At 39.1% G+C, this 19,102-nt stretch overlaps 1 protein-coding gene across 15 annotated transcripts in view; it reads left to right on the forward strand.

Moving 5' to 3' along the window:
* The first annotated feature begins 755 nt into the window (after positions 1–755).
* The window catches only part of nrxn1a (neurexin 1a), a 226,557-nt gene continuing 208,210 nt past the window's right edge, over positions 756–19,102 (forward strand). For 8 of the 15 annotated variants that reach the window (XM_073828413.1, XM_073828411.1, XM_073828412.1 and 5 more), the window contains exons 1-3: positions 3,468–4,439; positions 11,263–11,280; positions 12,284–12,313. In XM_073828413.1, the coding sequence (XP_073684514.1) occupies positions 3,728–4,439; positions 11,263–11,280; positions 12,284–12,313 (760 nt within the window). In that variant the 5' untranslated portion in view covers positions 3,468–3,727. Of the gene's footprint in view, positions 1,096–3,162; positions 4,440–11,262; positions 11,281–12,283; positions 12,314–19,102 lie in introns of those variants that run through there. The other 7 variants (XM_073828416.1, XM_073828420.1, XM_073828419.1 and 4 more) reach the window with 4 other exon arrangements.

Below are 19,102 nucleotides of genomic sequence, written 5' to 3' on the forward strand. Positions count from 1 at the left end.
GAAAAAAAACGGAGTTGGAGATGGATCTGTGTGCTTATGACGCTTTCAACAGGAAGGAAATCTGTCACTGTGCTCCACTCATATACTATTCCAGACCGTCTTTTAGTCTTGGTGTTGCTTGGCGACACACACAGCTTGACATTTCTTTTGGAACTAATTTAGTTGATGGAGAACAAATGTGCAGACTAATCAGTCCGGAACGTAAGTTAGTACTGGCTATTAATTGCAGTACTTGTATAAAGAATTGTTCTGTATAATACTGAATATCAGCACGACTGTTATTACCTGTGGGCTCCTCCTGCCTACGGCCAAATCACAGCCATGCTGATGTTATTCTTCCAGATTAGTCTATTTAATTAATTAAAACCGCACAGTGACAGTTACAGTGACAGTGATGTTACACCTATATGGTACAAGTACAATTAAACGTTCAATTAAATAGCGATAGCCTATTAAAGACTATTTTATAAAAATAAAAATAAAAACGATTTATACAAATAAATGACATTTTAACACACAACTGATATTACCTATCAGCATGCACAGTGTAATGCAAAGTGTGAGCAAATGCTTTTATTCGTGGCGGACACGATCACGGATAAAGCTGTTTCTTCATCTGTATGTGGAGTTGCTAATAACGGTGAGCGCTGTCCAAGGTGCTGCAGCGTTCTCGCCCCGCCCGTCTCCATCACACACTAACCGGGAGACACGTGACACGATGTGCTGACAGTCCCTGGCAAAGCTCGCCTGAGAAACACATCGCACCTTGTCTTGCACACAGAACAGGGAGCGATATCTTCTATTTTATATACAGCGGAAAAAAACCGTAACATTTACATTGGAGAATTTCTAAAGCATGAACCGTTTTGTACTGAATCTTAATTGGTTGTTGGCTCCATTTTGAATTTTTTAAATCTATTGGGACTTTGGAGATCCGCATACGCAATTTTATCGCTCCCATTTCTTCTGCTCATTCGACACCGATGCAGTGATTTTTTTTTATCTGATGAAAGCCTGAATCGATGTGGAGGAAATCAACCAGGTTCATCGGTGAGGTTGACCTGTCAAGAGGCGCACAATGGTCCATTTCTCTAGGTAAAATAATTAAGAATTGTGTAAATGCTATTTGAAGGCGTATATGAGGTTATGTGCCGTTTTCGGTGAGAGTTATGGTTGCGCTTCACGCTCTCAATGCAGTCACGCACAGGTGAGATGATGCAGCTGGGCTTTATTTGTGTTTAATTTCGCTCTGCGGCCGGTTCATTCGTGTTTACAGCTGGCCTTTGCTTCATCATAAGCGATATTTGATGACTTCCTATATTTCCTGTCCTCCGCGACTGAAAGAGAGCGCGGTAGAGGCGTGTTAAAGGTGTCTTTCTCGCTCAGTTTGAGCAGATGGTGCTTGATTATTGGCTATGTTTTGCGCATCTGAGTCATCGCCAATTTTAATCAAAGGAAAGAAAAAATGGATGGACATTGTTTCTGTTTTAAAGTTTAGATATTAAATGACAGATATACGGTATCTATTGTCGGATCCCGTTGTTGTGAGACACTAAATCGTATGCGCGAGGCTATTAGGATGATTGTGTATTGTTCGAGACTCCATCTACAGTAGCTACTGATAGCAAGACATTACCGTAATCGTTTCGCGAAAACGGTAAATAAGACTGCCTTCTCTACATTAATCGCATATGATATGTTGTGTAAGATCCATCTGTGAAAGGGGTCGGTTGTTATCTTGCTAAGTAGCACCGTGTAAACCTGACAGTAAACACATAGGAATTCAAGCATGAAATGATTGGTTGAGATCAGTTGACAGACAGCCCAGAGGCCAGACAATTGCAGTGTCATTAATGCTTAAGAGGCGCGCGATAAGCCCCCGCCCTGGGCTCATTTTGGGATGCAGGACTTGAACTGAGAGAGGTTCACTGAATCAAACGAGATTTCCCCATTACACAGTTTCGATGCTGCCGTCCGTTTGGACCTTTCGTCAGACTGCACAGATCCTACTGCTGAAATAACTGTAAATATGATTGCCTGTACTCCTGACTATAAAAAAATCCGTAATTATAACGGAAAAGAATGCTAAACATTACAGTAAAAACATCCTAGGTGGTTAATTGTAAGTTAGCCTTGCCATACGATGTGATTTTGATATTTAAAACACAATCCAGCAGTCAAATTGTAACACTTTTTTTTAAACATAAAAAGTGTAAATTAAATATTTTATTGAGACGGTTTACATACAGTGTATAAAAAAATAAAATTAAAACTTTAAAATATGAATAGTCTTAATTAGGGGGAAATTGTATGGTGTGCACATTGGAGGGTTTGATGTTGCATGTCATATTAATTAGTTAATATTTACTGCATTATTTTAGTGTATGCATATAATATTATTTTGTGTTTTTGTGTGGGAACATTGTGTTCTGTCTGTATTATTATTGACACAATTGCTGAAAAGACTGATTTTGATGATGTTTAAGCCGTCATGTGACCTTCCATTGTCTATTAACAGAAACAAAATGTCTTATTAACAGAAACAGATTTTATAATAGGTTGGTATATTCAAAATATATGTATATTGAACAGTATATAGCTTTGGAAGTGAAAAAATACATCATGTAATGCTTGTAACATCACTGTATTTTTTACAGTAGGAAGGTTTTGTACTGTACATTTAATGAAAAAGTTATACTTTACATATCCATTTTTCAGCAGGAATAATATTTTATGGTAATGAAGAGTAAATGTCATGAGAGAATCTTGAAATGCTTTTTTAATTGGATATTTAATTTATCTGAATATTCAACATTTAATTTTGAATTGTCTGATTACTAAATCAGAGTATTTGATACTGAAAAAAACAAGCCAAGTGATAAAAGAAGTTTTCTGGTTCATAAGCCATGAATTGTAATCACTGGGAATGAGAAAAGAAAAAACAGAGAAAATCAACTAAAAAGTACTGCTGTAATTGAAGATTAATGCAATCAATATCAGCGTGAAATTGGTGGTTTCAATATCAATATCACTATGAAATTGTGGTTTTGTGTGTGAATGATTGTATTGTGTGTATGCTATCTATCTTTTTTTAAAAGAGGCCATCTTCTCTTTCATTTCCTATGAAGGAATTAAGATATTCTTTTTCATTTTTTTTTTCAGATTATGGATCAGTATGTCAAAACGGATGTGAATTGAAGGTTTGTGAACGCTGAGGGCCCTATTCGGGCCTGCACATTAACACTGCAAAGTGTGCTTTTTGTCTACTTTTGATTAGTGCTGACTTTAGGCCTACACAATGACTTTTAACTAGACTTAAATGACCCTGACATTAATGACCCTAATGAACTCTCTGCTGTACAGCACTACACATGGCTGCAATTTATAGATACCTTGATGACTTGGCCCCACTGTAGCACACCTGGATCCCACTGACGTTTTTTTAAGCTAAAGAATAGCCTTATTTTTTTTTTTTTTTAGTAGACCAGGGCTTTAGTGACTCCCTTTATTCTTCTGATTTGTATATTTAGATTTTGAATAAGAGTCGGCCGTAACACAGGCCTTCTCCCTTTCTCAGTGAACAATGAGTAAATTACCCCAAATGCATAGCAGTCCTGTATGTCATAGAGAGCTGTGTTATACTTTAGGAGCACATCACTAAGAGAGCTGAATCATTTTAGTTTCCGATTAGTTCTATTGCTAGTTCTAACTTCCTTTACCATTCACAATGAGCTTCTCAATGCGGAACGGCGCACATCTAATCTGGATAGGCCTACTGGTTTGTTGCCTCGTCGACATGGGGGCCAGTATGGAGTTCACCGGTGCAGAAGGCCAGTGGGCAAGGTTTCCAATGTGGAACGCCTGCTGTGAAAGCGAAATGAGTTTCAACATGAAGACCAAAAGCGCTCATGGACTTTTAGTGTACTTTGATGACGAGGGATTCTGTGACTTCTTGGAACTGCTCATCCACAACGGTAGACTCAGTTTGCGGTTCTCCATCTTCTGCGCTGAGCCGGCGACGGTGCTCTCCGATACCGCCGTCAACGACAGCCGCTGGCATGCCGTGACCTTGCGTAGGAATTTCAAAAACACTACGTTAGTTGTGGACGAAGAGATCAAGTGGGTGGAGGTTAAGTCAAAACGGAGGGACATGACGGTCTTCAGCCATTTATTCTTAGGAGGGATACCTCCTGAACTGCGATCTGTAGCATTACGCCTCACATCTTCAGCCATCAAAGATCAGGTCCCCTACAAAGGATGGATAACCAATCTGAGAGTGAACAGTTCCGAGCCGCCGCTTATCAATAGCGAGGGAGTCAACAGCGACATTTGCGAAGCTGACCACATTTGCCTGAACGGAGGAGTCTGCAGCATCGTCAACGACGAGCCCATTTGCGACTGCTCCGAAACGGGATTCCAGGGAAAAGACTGCAGTGAAGGTAAGAGGCCTGGATTCGTCGTCTCCGTTGTTGAGGTGTTGAAATGTCTTTTCAAACACAGCCCTTTCACTTCCTTTTTCGTTTTAACATTGCACTAGATCCTCAGAGGCAGTGCATGCTACATCATGTCTGTTCCCGGCCTCCACTACAGGCCCAGTACATTACATGATTAGATTACAGATGATTTCGGTCAGAGAAAGCCGCTGATCTGAAGGAGATCATTTAAATAGGCTTTAGTGCCATCTGTGTCAATTCCGGAGCATCCGCGAAAGCCTGTGTTTTTGATAACGTGATGTCAGCAGAGGCTTCTCGCTCTTTTTTCTTTGCTAAATTAACTTAATATACTCTTGACACCGCACTGGCATTACAATTAAGCACGAAAATGATGAGTTGAATACATGCACACAAGCCCATGATTGAAGTATGATGATTTGAATATTATTCTCCCTCTGAATTTAAGGGGTTGGATGCTCTAATTACGTAATTAGCCAGATGTTTCATAGAGTCACTGTAATGACTTAGCCAAAGTTGCGATTTCAATATCACAGGAAAAATAATGACATACTCAATACCGCATTCAGCAGCCATCACAAAGCATTTATTAATCCAACCTCCACTACTGCACTTACAAAGCTATTTTAATTCCAGAAGTGATTAAAACAGTTGAGACCATTTCTGTTTCTTTTGAGAATGGATGGTTGTACGCAACACTTCAGATTTTCATGTAAAGTCTGTTCCCTTTTGAATATGTATGTTCTGGTTGGTTTCCTAGTTTGACTTACTCCCTTGGTGTCCGATTTCACTGTTTTTATGTTCCTTCCATCTTTTTCTTCATTTTTTACAACCGTCTCTGTGGACTGATCTTGATGTTGATGGATATTGTCTGGGTTAGGCCGTAAGCCGAAGAGGCACCATGTTGCCAAGGAAACTACATACCCACTGAGTAAATTTTGCCCTCCTAAAGCACAACAGAGAGACAGTACGTTTCACTGACAAATGTTCAAACTAGAATAGCAGTCACGGCGTGGTACGGTGTTCGCTGGGCTCTCAGAGAAATGCATTGTCTAGTGGATTTGATGAGATTATGACAAAAGGGCAGGGCCCGCAGATGCTCGGCAGCTTGCTTAAAAGCAAGATGTGCCGCTCTCCAGCCCCATTGCTGGTAGAAATGCGCATCTTTGCCGGGTGAGTCAGAACAGACCTGCCCACGCAGCTTTGAGTGGCCTCCGTCACGCGCTTTTGGATGACACATAAGGATATGTGGAGATGGTGGAGGCCACGGGACGTGTCGCTCTGAATCATTAGCGTTATTTATTTAATATGGGAGGATCTTGAGGCTAGCGGTGTTAGGCGTTGGCGCTGCCTGCTTTCTTTTTTTCGTTTTTCACTTGAGATTTGATGATTTTATTAGTCAGTGGACAAATGAACATTATTAGTTAGGCTAGATCAACTATTTTTTGAGTTCTTGAGAGAACCTTTTAGTGAGAGAGAACCAAAGAATATTTATTAAATATTCATTTTGTGCAATGGAATGGTTCTGTGGTTGTTAAAGGTTCTTTACTGAACCATAGATTCTAATTAAGAATCTTATTTTTTAAGAATGTTTGACCTTTCGTTACGTCTTCATCTGTTTTTGTTATTAGCACAATGCCAAATCTCCAAATGGCATTATGCAGGACAGGACAGCCATTATGAAGGCTTAATTCCTCAAATGCAATAGATATAGAGCCAACGTGGTGTTCATTAAAACAACAGCATCGTTTTAAACTCCTCTTAGCCTAAATCTGTCCTTGCTTCGGTTATTAATGCAAATCTGGCCCGTGAAGCTCCTGCTGAGGAGAAAGCAGGCCCCTTTTTGTCATTTTGTGTGTTGTCAGCTTCATGACCGAGGTGATCCGTCAGCTGACCACCGACTGCCGTTGCCAATAAAACACCCCGACTCGTATTTTATGCGGATAAAAAAGGGATAGCTGCATATTAAATGGCTCGTTGATGAATGGCTAGCTTTTTCATTTAGATGTATGTGCTGCTCGCTTTATCTCTGTCGTCATGGAAAAATTTGCAGTGCCTTGAGAGCGTGTGTACGTGTTTGCAGATCTCAGGCAGGAAAGGGTGGTATGTGGATTAAATATGTCCTTTCTCTCCACATGTCCACTCCGTCATTCTCTCGACAGGCAGTTGTGGTAATAACCTTCTTTAGCAAAGCAGGTGTGGGGCTCTCAGCGGGAGAGGCAGTCCGCACCGCAAAGAATAACAGTGCTAAGGGTAATGAGATATTTTTGCCCTGCTGGGGTTAGAGAAAGGGCCTTATTTTGTGTTATTATGGTTAATGCTCTTACAAGTCTGAATTGGAAAGCCAAAAGGGTCTGCTCTGTATCAGCTTGCAGCCATTGATACCTTATCTTTATGCTCTATTAACTGTATAATGTGCTCCGTCTCCCTGGTTAAAGATGGCTGTAAGGGATCTGCAATTGATGTCCGTGCGGTTTCATATGCTAGGAGACTTTGGTTGGAGAATTGGATTGTGTTGGAGGGCTTGTTTACAACAGCGATTAGATTGTTTCACCTCATCTCTTATCTTTTGTGGTGGAGCTAACGTCGTAAGGGTCGGTCCCTGGTTGTGTGCTTTGTCGTTTAATGTTGCAGTCGTGTTTTAAATGCATTTTTTTTACCTCTGCTATTGGACCTATGCAAATTAATTAGGGTGGTGTAGTGCAGTGTACGCCCATTAACCTTTTGCTAACGAAATAAAGGGCCTGCTTTAATTGGATACATCACCATATTAATTTTAGTGACTCATTTAATCATGTCACCAGGGACCTGTTTTGAAGTTGACAAAAGATAGATATGAAAAGGATAATTCAATCAAAAAATTCTGCCGCTTACATCTCCTCATGTCATTCAAAACCTGGATGACTTTCTTTCTTCTGCGAAACGCACAAAATATCGTCTTCCGATACCGTTTTTGTTCATTAAATGAAAATCAAAAGGTTAAAACATTTGGACCTTAAAATACTTTTGTGTTCCACAAAAAAGGTTTGAGTAAATGATGACAGAATTTTAATTTTAGGTGAACTGCCTCTTTAAGTAAACAGACATTTATATAATATTTACATTAGAATACCTACATAAATTAAGTAAATACTAACAAAGTAGGCCAAAAACTGGAAATTGATTAATTTACTAAGGCTTGCCAGTATAAAATCGAAACTGTTGACTTTCATTGTATGAACAAACAATTTTGTGTTCTACAAAACAAAAACATTAGATAGGTTTAGATCAAAGTAAATGATTGCAGAGTTTTAATTTTAGGTGAACTGTCCCATTAAGACATTTGTGATCCTGGACTACAAAACCAGTCGTAAGTAGCATTGGGTATATTTGTAGCAATAGCCAACAATACATTGTATGAGTTAAAATTATCGATTTTTCTTTTATGCCAAAAATCATTATGATATTAAGTAAAGATCATGTTCCATGAAGATATTTTGTACATTTCCTTTCATAAATATATCAAAACCTTTTTTTTAAATTAGTAATATGGATTGCTAAGAAATTCATTTGGACAACTTTAAAGGTGATTTTCTCTATATTTTGAATTTTTTTTTTTTTTGCACCCTCAGATTCCAGATTTTCATATAGTTGTATCTCGGCCAAATATTTTTGGAGTTCTCCAGAGAACCTTTTAGTAAGAGAGAGAACCAAAGAATATTAATAATAAAAAACATAATAATTTTGTGCAATGGAACAATTCCATGGTTGTTAAAGGTTCTTTATTGAACCATAGATTCCAATTAAGAATTTAAATTTTTTAATTAATTAATTATTTTTTTTTTTTCACCCTCAGATTCCAGATTTTCAACAAATATTTTGTCCTATCCTAACAAACCATACATTAATAAAAAGCTTATCTATTTAGTTTTCAGATGTATAAATCTCAATTTCCAAAAATGGACCCTTATGACTGGTTTTGTGGTCCAAGTCACTTTTATGAAATCTGTACATTACAATACCTACATAAATTAAGCAAATGCTAATAACCTAGATCAAACACAGGATTAATGGATTATTATGAAAATTTCTTGATTATTAAACTCCACTGACTCTAAGTATGGACAAAACCGATTTGGTACTCCATAGAACAAAATAGTAATACAGGTTTGTGTAAAAGGTGACAGAATTTTTATTTGGTGTAAACTGTCGCTTTAACCAAAAGACATTTGTGCAACAAATTACATAAATTAAGCAAACATTTAGGTCAAAAACAGAAAATGGATTAGGCGTTCCAGTATTACATTGACTATTATAATATCTATGGAGTCTCCCCGTGTCTTGCAATCGACTTTCACCTTCCTTGATCCGGCAGCATTGCTTGATAATCTTGAATGGAGGGGGAGCCCGTGTCAAATACACTGTATATTGAGAATTCCCCTATCAGTGGCGGATGAACCCTTTCCAGATGGACTAAGCTCACTAATCTCTCTGTACTGTAGATGACTGCAATATGGAACATGCTGCACATTGCTCCCTGTGGGGGAAATGTTAAACTAGATTTGGTGAAGAGGATTAAAATCCCCATCACTGGCACAATGACAATACATCAGTGACATAGCGCTATATTTAGAAGCTTTTACAATAAGTACTCTTGTTTTGGGTATATTTACCAGTGGCTATGAACAAAACGATCTAATATTTAGTCAAATGTGAATTGGATGGAACCTGTGCGGCACATTCGCCCCGTTTCAACCAGACGGCCATTATCAGAGTTTTTTGATGTTTTATTCAATCGTTGTTGACAGCTACATCTTTAGTGACTTTGCCGCTGCGCTATGCGGAGCGTACGCTCGTCATATGATCCCTTTGGGCGAGTTCCACGTGTGTGCGTTTGAGAGTAACATGCTCTGACTTACTGAAAACTGCTTTAAACGAGCATCTGGAGCTGCAGTCCTGTTTGTAAAGGGCTGCATGAGTGCGGGCGTCACATCGTGTTTGCCCCCTGCCTGCGCCGGCCCATGCCGGAGTAAGGGCGAGCATGTGTGCGTGTAGGTCATCCTCAATTTCTATCTCTTATTCTCTGCCAAATTCGGGGCAGTATGCAAGGCCAGCACTTAAAAGAAGCTGTCAGCTCGATGAAAGCCTGCATGTCGCTGGCTCCGTGTGAGCTCTGCAGCGCTAAGGAGAGGCTACATGATCCTGATCTGTCAGTCAGTGAAATGTAAATACAGCCGCGGTTCGGTCAGCCGGCCTATGAGAGGACCAGCCTGTGCGTATGTGTGTGTGGGGCGTTCTTCCAAAATGGCTGCTGCGTCCACACACACAGAAATACTGTATGTCTATGTTTTGGCCTTGGACTAGCAGGTTTTGTGAGAGAGAACGTGACACACATGCCTCTGTGCTACGCAGGATAGGCTGAAGCACAAAATCAATAGAGTGGGTCTTTTAAAGTCAGTGTAGATGGCTAGTTAGTGTTCTGTGATGGTTTAAGCTAATTCAAGTGTTTTCATAGCATTATTTTGTATCTCTCAGAGCTGTTTTTTGTCAGTGGGATGAGTTTGTCAACATTTGTCACCGCAAGTAGGGTTTGTCAGTCTCTTCATAAGCTGATAAGAGAGGATAGAAAATCACTTGTCATTTATCACTGCAACACTAACAGAAAAATATTTCTTTCTCATATTTTCTGGCATGGCACGCTTTTCTGTTTATTTAGTTTTCTCCTTTGTTTTGTTTATTCATACATTCATCAGCATTTTTGTTTTTCGTGGCAGTAGTGGTGCATGCAATTTGTGTTCGGTCGGGTGGAGGAACCGGCTGCGGTAAGTCCCGGGTCATTATTCTCCTCCTCAAGATGCAAAACACGGAGGTAGGATTGGATGCTTTAACTTTAAGATAGCCAAGTCCATTTTTAGGGAGTCTTGGGTGAGTTGATCCAGAGACTGAAAGTGTCACCAGAAGTAAAAGGTGTGTTGAATGAATGCATGAATGAAGGTAATGTACCCTTTTGTTTTAGAACAAAACAAGGTATAAAAATAAGAACAAGGACAATAAATAAGAATTCAAATTGCAACATAAATGGGGTAATAACATGACATGCATATGATTATTCAGGTATTGTACATTTCTTTATTACTGCCCTGACTGAACAATGTTGTTTCTCTTAGTAGGTTCATGTTGCATCATCTACCGGCATTATTTCCGAACACGTGCATGCCTCACATCTAGCCCCGTAAATTCCCCTCACACACAATGCCGTTCTAGATGATAAATGTTATTTGAAAAGATACAAATTGTTTTGAACAGTGCTTCAACGCCCATCAACAAAACATTTTTGATATCTCATGTGCTTTTTAAAATCTTCCTGAGGGAAAACAGCCTATTTTGCTTTGCACTGCTTTGTACAAAAAAACTTCTATGAACTAAAATTGTAGCTATTAGTAGTCCCACCATTTTTTCCCCCCGCCTTTTTAATTCCGATTTGCATGTTTGCGCATGTTCATTGATATACTGTGAAGAGTCAATTTCACCATGTGTTTTATCAGCTTCTGAATGACTTAATAATGTGTTATCATCATCTCACCATGGAACAACGCTCTCTCAGAGTACTATAGACTCAATGAGATTAGATCTTGAGGAGGACAGAGGACACTTAAAGTCAAATAAACCCTCTAGTCTCCACATTTTCCATGGTAATGAATGTTTGGCCTGGGCACAGGATGATAAGACGCATGGTAACCACGGTAATCCTCAAGGCTGGGCCACCTTCCAGTCTGCATGCTTCTTAATCAATGTCTCCTTCTCTCTCTTCACGCCTCGGCCGCCCCTCCAGAAGAGGCCTATGTAGGAGGTGGGTAGACGTTTTTTTCTTTCCTATTTTCTTTTCATCCGACCCCTGTCCCTACTCATGTACTTCTCTCTGTCTTCATATTTCAACCCGTTCTATTAGAAATATTCTGTATTTCCTACTTTGTTTGAATACGGTACACAAACAGTAAGTGGAACTGGTGTACAACACAGGTAAAAGGTATGCAACTTCATTCAGCTTTATTATTCAGAGCACTTTCTGTAATTAGAGGTTGTCAGTGAACATGCTTCGCTCAAGCAGAAACCTGGAGGCTGGAGCAAAATGGACGCCAACTTGTTTAAATCACATCTAAATGCTGTAGCTCCCATTATGAACTTCCAAAACCTCTTATAGTCAATAAATAAGATTGAAACTCACATACATTTACATAAAGTGTTCACTAATGGAAAATCTGGACAGTCTGACAGGTAAGTGTCATAGACAAATGACAAAATCTACTATTTCTTATTACACAGTTTGTAGTTGAGGCAAAAACATACATTCTCAAGATTCATATTTCAAATTTTCTTGGCTGTGGCTTACAGGAACCTAAACAGACTTCCTATGAAAGATGAAATGGGTAACACTGATTTATCCCAATATAAGCCGTAGGTATTTTGCTATTGTTTTGACACATTTTTGTGTGCAAACTTAATTCTGTTAAGATCCAATCTGTGTGTGTCATCATCTTCCTGTGGAAGGTTGACCAGGCGGACGACATGTTTGATGTATGGCGACAGCAAAGTGATATTTTTTCTTTTCTAATCTAGATTTGTCTCTTTCGAGTGTGACCGATAAAGCATTGCAACCGCTGGGTTGAGGAAATGCTTTTTGAATGTTCCCCCACACCCACTCTCTCTCCCTCACCTCTTGACCCCATCCCCAACCCCCTTCCCCCCACCCCACACCGCGGGCATCTTCCCTTCAGACGATGCCCGCGTGTCAATGTGAAAACCTTCCCATGATCCCGTTCTCTGTGCTGACTGTGCTCTTGTCTTCCCTTAAGGTCTTGCGCACCTGATGATGGGCGACCAAGGTATGGGTTTAATTTCTTACTCACCTTTTTGCCTCCATCAGCCACTCCCTCCTCCATCTCTCTGCCTCTCTCTCTCACTGCCTTGTGCTGAATCCTCCTCATCTCCCTTCACTGCTGGTAGGGATTTACTGGGGCTGCTTTCTTTCTGGCTTGGCGCTGAGTCAATGGATGGTTTGGTCTTTTCCATTTTTTCCCCACCCTCTTCTCTCTCTCTCTCTCTCGCTGTAACTTCTCTTCAACCCATCTCGCCGCTTCCTTTGCGCTTTTGTTTTTCATTCTCTCAACAGCCCCTCTATTCCATTGCCGCTTGCCAACTTCATTTTCATATAGAGGGGGAAAAAAATACTTTCAACCCAGTGGATGGTGTGAGTTACAGGGACTTCTCTCCGGGGTTTGTTCACTCTTTGTAAATGTGCTAGTCTGTATTCTCAAGCTCCGAACTGAAAAGCATTAACCGTCTGTTCGATATTCATGCATTCTCCCTCATCTCTCTCATCGTCATGTTCTGGCATGTATTGCGATAGAAAGCTTCCATCTCCTCTTGCCTGCCCTCCTCTCTTTTTGTCCGCAATGCATGGAGTCTCTTCTGAACGTAACCTTTCATTTTTCTGTCTCTGAATCTAACACGCGGTCATGATTCTGACTGTTGCCTCTTTCCTCTCCTTTGTATTTTCCTGTATCTCTCTGGACTTTCTCTTCATGGAACCATTATATCAATATCATAGGGAAAAGAAAAGGTATATAATGCTTCTTTCATACTATGTAATGATTTAGTTTAACTTGAGCTCTTTAAGCTCTCCATGTATATTCCTGTTTCTGTGGCTTTACACATGCATCTGTTTATTCGTGTGTTTGTGGTACTGAAGTCGCACTGAAATTTTCTGTGTCATTCTCTGCAAATATGATGAGGGACTGGAAGGTAGGTGAGATGTCATGAAAATGGGAATGCATCATTGTGCGATTTCAACGAATGTAACGTAGGGTTAGAAAGCAAAACAGCACATTTTAATTAGTCTGCTTATATTATTTAGCTGTATGTACATGCATTCTTAACAGCAACATAAAATCTATTAATTCCTAATGGCAGTTAACCATTTGTCACAATATGCCGTATTACAAAAATAATAATAAAACATAGTAATTAGATAGAAGGGTTTATCACCATTGTTTCAGAAATATATAAAAACCACATACAAAGAGTTGACGAGGGCAAAAAAAAAAAATCAGGTAAGAGCACTTCGAGATACTCAGATTTTCAGACATTTATCTCTTTTAGAGCATTTCATATAGCCTGTATGCACCAATTCATATTAATTTAGTAGCACTTTACTGCTCTTTGATATTAAATTACAATTTTTGAAGAGCCCGGTGAGATCCAGCCAAGGTAAGTGGACAGCACCTGGCACTATCACAACTGCAAACTCACATCCTGCACTCGGCTCACAGACCACTGCATGCTGGTTTATCCACTGAACTTTAAACACACGTAGACTGACGGGGTTATTCACCGTGGTTTGAAATATGAGGGATCCGTGATAGGCGGAGCAGGTAGGTGTGCTTTCTGTCTTGCGCGGGTCTCTTTGATTGTGCTCTGTAAGGCATTGACACCCAGGCCATCACACTATCCTGAATGGGCTAATGCCCACAGGAGATGTGGGGGCTTCAGGCTTCTCTTAGCACATTTGAATACATTTTCAGAGGCATTTATATTTTCTCTCATTCCATTTTCTCATAGAAAATTGGTTTTCATCTGTCTGTAAAATTGAATGAAATGGTGCGTGTGGCGGCTGACCTTGCCAGGAGGGTCACGCTGGCATTATCAAATGAATTTTGCATTGTGTTATTTTTCTGGAGATATATGTTTGTGTGTGTGAGGACCACGGTTGTTGTAGAGAAAGGAAATGAAGCGAAATTTGCATTTCTTGTTCATTTATATTCTGTTTACTGTTCTCATAGCATCCTCCTAATTGTGCACATTTCGTTACGTGCTCCAGTGAAGTCCTGCAATTAAATTGAAACAATTACAACACAAATTTACCAATAATTGCAGTCTAATTAATTACAAGGCAGCACATAATATAATCAGAGATTCAGGAAAACTTCTGTTTCATCTCAATCCTAATATTGGGATGTTTAGTTGAGCTCTGCATGGCTGAGAATATAAATTACTAGCATGTCTGAAATAAATACAGATACAGATCAAATCTCTATTCTTGTTACTTTCATGTGCATGTTAAATGGTGAGAAGGCAGTGCCTACAGACTACTAAATAACAGAGTAAACATTTTCAGTTGCACTTTTCAATTTTAATTAAGCTATGACCGAATATGATAACTGAAGTTATGAAAAAAGGTTTTTAGTATTAGCTATTCTGTTTTCTCCTAAAGGAGTGTTTAAACGTGAGATAAAGTTCTTAAGCGAAAAATAGGAAAAGCGCATCTATCACCCTGCGATTTCACATGCTTGTCATCTTAGCATTTATAATGAAAGTTTGGGCTGCTTTTCAGAAAGAGCCCCGCAAGATTTAGAATTTTACTAAAACAGCAAAGTTGCTACAGCAGACTGAAGAAAAGTTTAGTTAATAAAACCCCCAGGAAAAAGCTTGATCATTTACAGAAAAAAAGTTAATGTTAAATAACTGCATTCATTTCTTAATTTAAGGCTATTTGTTACAGTTACATTTTTAAAAGGAACCCCGGGTATTAAGACTTGTATGGCTTAATATAACATAAATTATGTCTCTTACTGAAAAATGTAGTGGAAAACTCAAGAAAGATTTACATTATTTAAAAATCCATATCGTTTTATACATATTTTAGGCTATGTGGTGCCATTATGACGTGAAATGGCTACACTCTGTGAGCTACTGGCAAATAAAATACTGATACAATGGCAACAGCTACTGATAGAGCTTACATGTGGCAATAGATATAAGTGTAAAGCTTAAACCAAATGCCTTCCCCACAAGGAGTCTAAACTCCCCTGAAATTAAGTAAAATACATGCTGAGAAACTCCTTCAGTGGCTGCAGTGTCGTGACAAGCATCTGCATGTTTACATCCTGGCAGGATGGCATCTACCGTTTCTTGTCTCTGCCATTTGCAAGCTCTTTCAGTAGCTGTGGTCTACTAAAAGCCTCAAAAGGGCTAAAGTGGAGAGAACAAAGACGCAGGTCTTTAGTAAGTTTTATTCGTCCACAGGCATATTCCCATTCTGTTCTCCTCTTCTTATCACTAGGAAAAACAGTGAAAACCTTTGCCTTTTGACTGAAAATCCCAACCAAAAGCCACACAATGTGGCATCGTATCAGTATTTTATTTTCCAAATTGTGTATTCCGAGTTGTGTTGCAGTAAAAATAGCCACAGGCAGCGCTAATAGCTCACAGAGTGCAATCATTTCACATCAAAATAATAATTATCAAAATAATGGCACCCCCCATAGTCCAAAATAAGTCTTTCATGGGTTTTCTACGACATATTTCAATAAAATATAAACTTACATTGTATTAAACCATACAAGTTTTAATACCTGGGGTTCCCTTTGAATATAAATTGTCAGGTAAACTGTACTTTGTTCTAATTGGTTTATTAGATTAAGTCGCTAGATTAAGTCTCAGCGAGGCCAAAGATTGGCTAGACATAACTGCATATATCGTCTACTAAGTTTCTCTGTATTTGTTATCTGTATTCCATATACCAATACTAGGTCACATGTGTAGAGACCTTTGAAGATCAGGGGTCCTTTGAGCAGTGTCCTTGCTTTCAGCAAGAATGATCTCTAAGCCCTCACGCAGGCTTATTTTTGTTATATTTATATGTGTGTTTCCCCTGCTGGTAATGCATAAACCCATTTTTACTTGACATTAGCCGGATCGAAGACAAGTGCAAATATCTTATTAAAATAAGTGCCGAACAGCATAGATGAAGTGTGCGTCTGTGAGATTGAGCTTGTCTGCTCTTTGCAGCCGTATTACCGTCGTTCTTATGCTAAGTTGCTTTGGGGAGGATAAAAGATGTGCGGTAATACGGGTGGTGTGCAAAAGGCCGGTGGGTCTAATTGCTGTCATTTCACACGGAGAGAGCCTCTGAAGCTGAATCGTAGCTGCAGGCGCCGTAAAGCCTGGTTCACAGGTGGGACTACACCGACTCCAAATTAGAATTCTTTAAGTCTAATTGACATGGTGGCATAAAGAATAGCAACAGCTTGGGTATTTATAGTAAATCCTCTGAATTGTAACCTCCTGCACCTGTTTAAATGAGCAATGTTGTGGTAGAAGTGTCAAATTTGTTCTATTCCTAAAAGGTCTTTGTGCGGTAGCTCTCTTTTTGTTGCGAGTAAAATCTTCCAGGGGAGCTTGTTCCATTTCACATGTTTAGCTTTTGCTATGATCCAGAAAAATGCTGCGCTAGCTGCTTACAGTCGTTTCTTCCCTGCCAAGAAACGCACCTCATACCATCACTCACTTGTGTCATTGTCACAGATGACCCTGAGTGTGATAGGAAGAAGAAAGCCTGCTGTGATGTGTTGATCAATACGTATTTAAAATCCCATTACGCCTGCCGTTGCACATCGGATGCCTCGTTAATGTAATTACAAAAGTGGAACGGCCTCTTAAATTACTACAAGCGTACCTTTGCTGACTTGCCACTGTCGCATTCATTCATACACTGTGATGTATTAAATGAAATGCAGAGAAAGTAGTGTAAATGCGTGCTGGTGGAAAATGCCAGCTGGTTTCAACCTGCTAGCTAAACCACAATGTCAATATTTAGAAATAAATCAATATCGCTACCTCACAGACACAGGTGATTAAAGATTAAAAGATGGTAATCTACTTAGGATTTATGTGAGACTTTGTGTACAGGCTAAAAAAACAAGTACAAACTGACCAGCTCTTTATCTTAATTGTAGCAAAACTCAGACAAGGTCACGCATTTCGGTTATAAGCACTTCCTGCAATCTAACAGCTGCTCATCCATCACAAATCCCATCACCTTACTCTGTTCTCATTCAATGCTTTTTGACACAAAACTTCAAAGGTTTTTTATAAGGAAGAGAGGCAATGTTTCAGGCATGCTGCCAGTTGGAACTGATGCTGTGTAGCTTGAAGTGTAAAAAAAGCCAAGAAAGAGAGAAAAGAACATTTTTTTTTTTTCTGGAGGAAGAGTATGTTGTGTTATTTATGGATTTAATACTGCCTCCAGACTCCCAGTCTTCATATCTACAAGACACCAGTCCTATGCTAGACCTTATCTTAAATTGGGTGCACATTTCAATCAAACACAGAGTTTCAGTTGGAATCATTTCGGATGATATTTCGCTCCAAAATATAAATAAACCGAAAAAAAACAAAACAAGCAAACATTAGAATGTCAATGTCAAGTGGCCGAATGTCGTACTTATTTTTTGTAACAGAAGAGTTTTGTTTGTAGGAATTTCCTCTGCTGATTAGCAGTCATGCAATGATGAAGGGGTCATTCTTTCTCGTTCATTTCTGAAGCACTCTCCACTAATCTTTTCAAACCACTTCAGACTGAAAACAAGACTTGTGAAGCAGAAACAATTGAGATAATAGGCTACAGGTAAAGTGAGACACTTTTTGACAGTCATCACTGGTGTTGGTTAATTATTGAGATGCAAGATTGCAGCAGTTGCATTTGTAAGGACGAAAACAGAGCATGCTTCGTAGTATGATACGATAGATCCAGTAATGTGCGTAATTAAGATGCACACGATAAATAAACATTTATCAATTTTTCTTTTTATAGGTGATACCTCATGCACGTTTTCAACCTGTTCGTACCTGTGAGAACTTTATCACAAGATGCGAAACGTATACCGCCATGTACGTTTTCTGACATATTTGATGTGAGAAGTCCACTGAGTGACGCTAAATAAGTGCTTGTTTTTTCCCTGGAACAGATTAATGTACATATTTTTATGTTTTATGTGACTTTAGTTTTGTATGCTTCACTGCAGTTCTGACCTGAATCAAGTCTAATGCTCCGTGAATTTGGCACCGGAAAGCGAAACGTATAGAGCTGTGATCATAACTATGTATGAAAATGATTACAAGTGCTTGCTGTTTTACCATCTCTAGTGTTTATTTCTTTTGGAAGCTGCAGTGATATGTACTTATTGGTACATATTTTTCCCACAGGTACGTTTTCGTCATTAGATCAGGTATCGCGTTCAATAACTTAATATTTAAGATAGTTGCCAGTATAAAAGCTCCTCTCGTTACAAAACAACCAATCAAAATGGATATTCAAATAATGGAATGTTGTTTGGTTGCCTCCATCAGAATTTTTAACCAATCATTGTCTAAGGAAACCATTTAACCCAATCTTTCAGTATCTCATTAGCACCTCTTTGAACACTTGTGGTTAAGAAAGCATGTGCAGAGAAACTTTCTATTTTAACCAAAATATTAATAAAATGACAGGGCCATAAAAATGGATGCACTTAGGTGAGTAGACGTTAGATGTAATGGTGTTCTCCATTCATGTATAAATCCTAAATTCAGTAGGTTCTAACTGAATCTGACACGACATTGTTATTCACATGTCACAGCTAATTGGATTTATTTCATATCAGCAGCCAATGAGCTTCGTGCTCAGCATTTAAATACTTGGCAAGTGCTTGCTGTAGCAGTCGCAGCGCACTTCAGAAACCCTCCAACTTCCCCAGCTCCACCTGTATTGATCTGCTATGGGGTGCTTCATGTATGTTATATGTGACCACAAAACCAGTCATAAGGGTCTTTTTTTAAATTAAGATTTATACATC

This window comes from Garra rufa, chromosome 22, assembly GCF_049309525.1.
Source record: "Garra rufa chromosome 22, GarRuf1.0, whole genome shotgun sequence".
Lineage (NCBI taxonomy): Eukaryota > Metazoa > Chordata > Actinopteri > Cypriniformes > Cyprinidae > Garra > Garra rufa.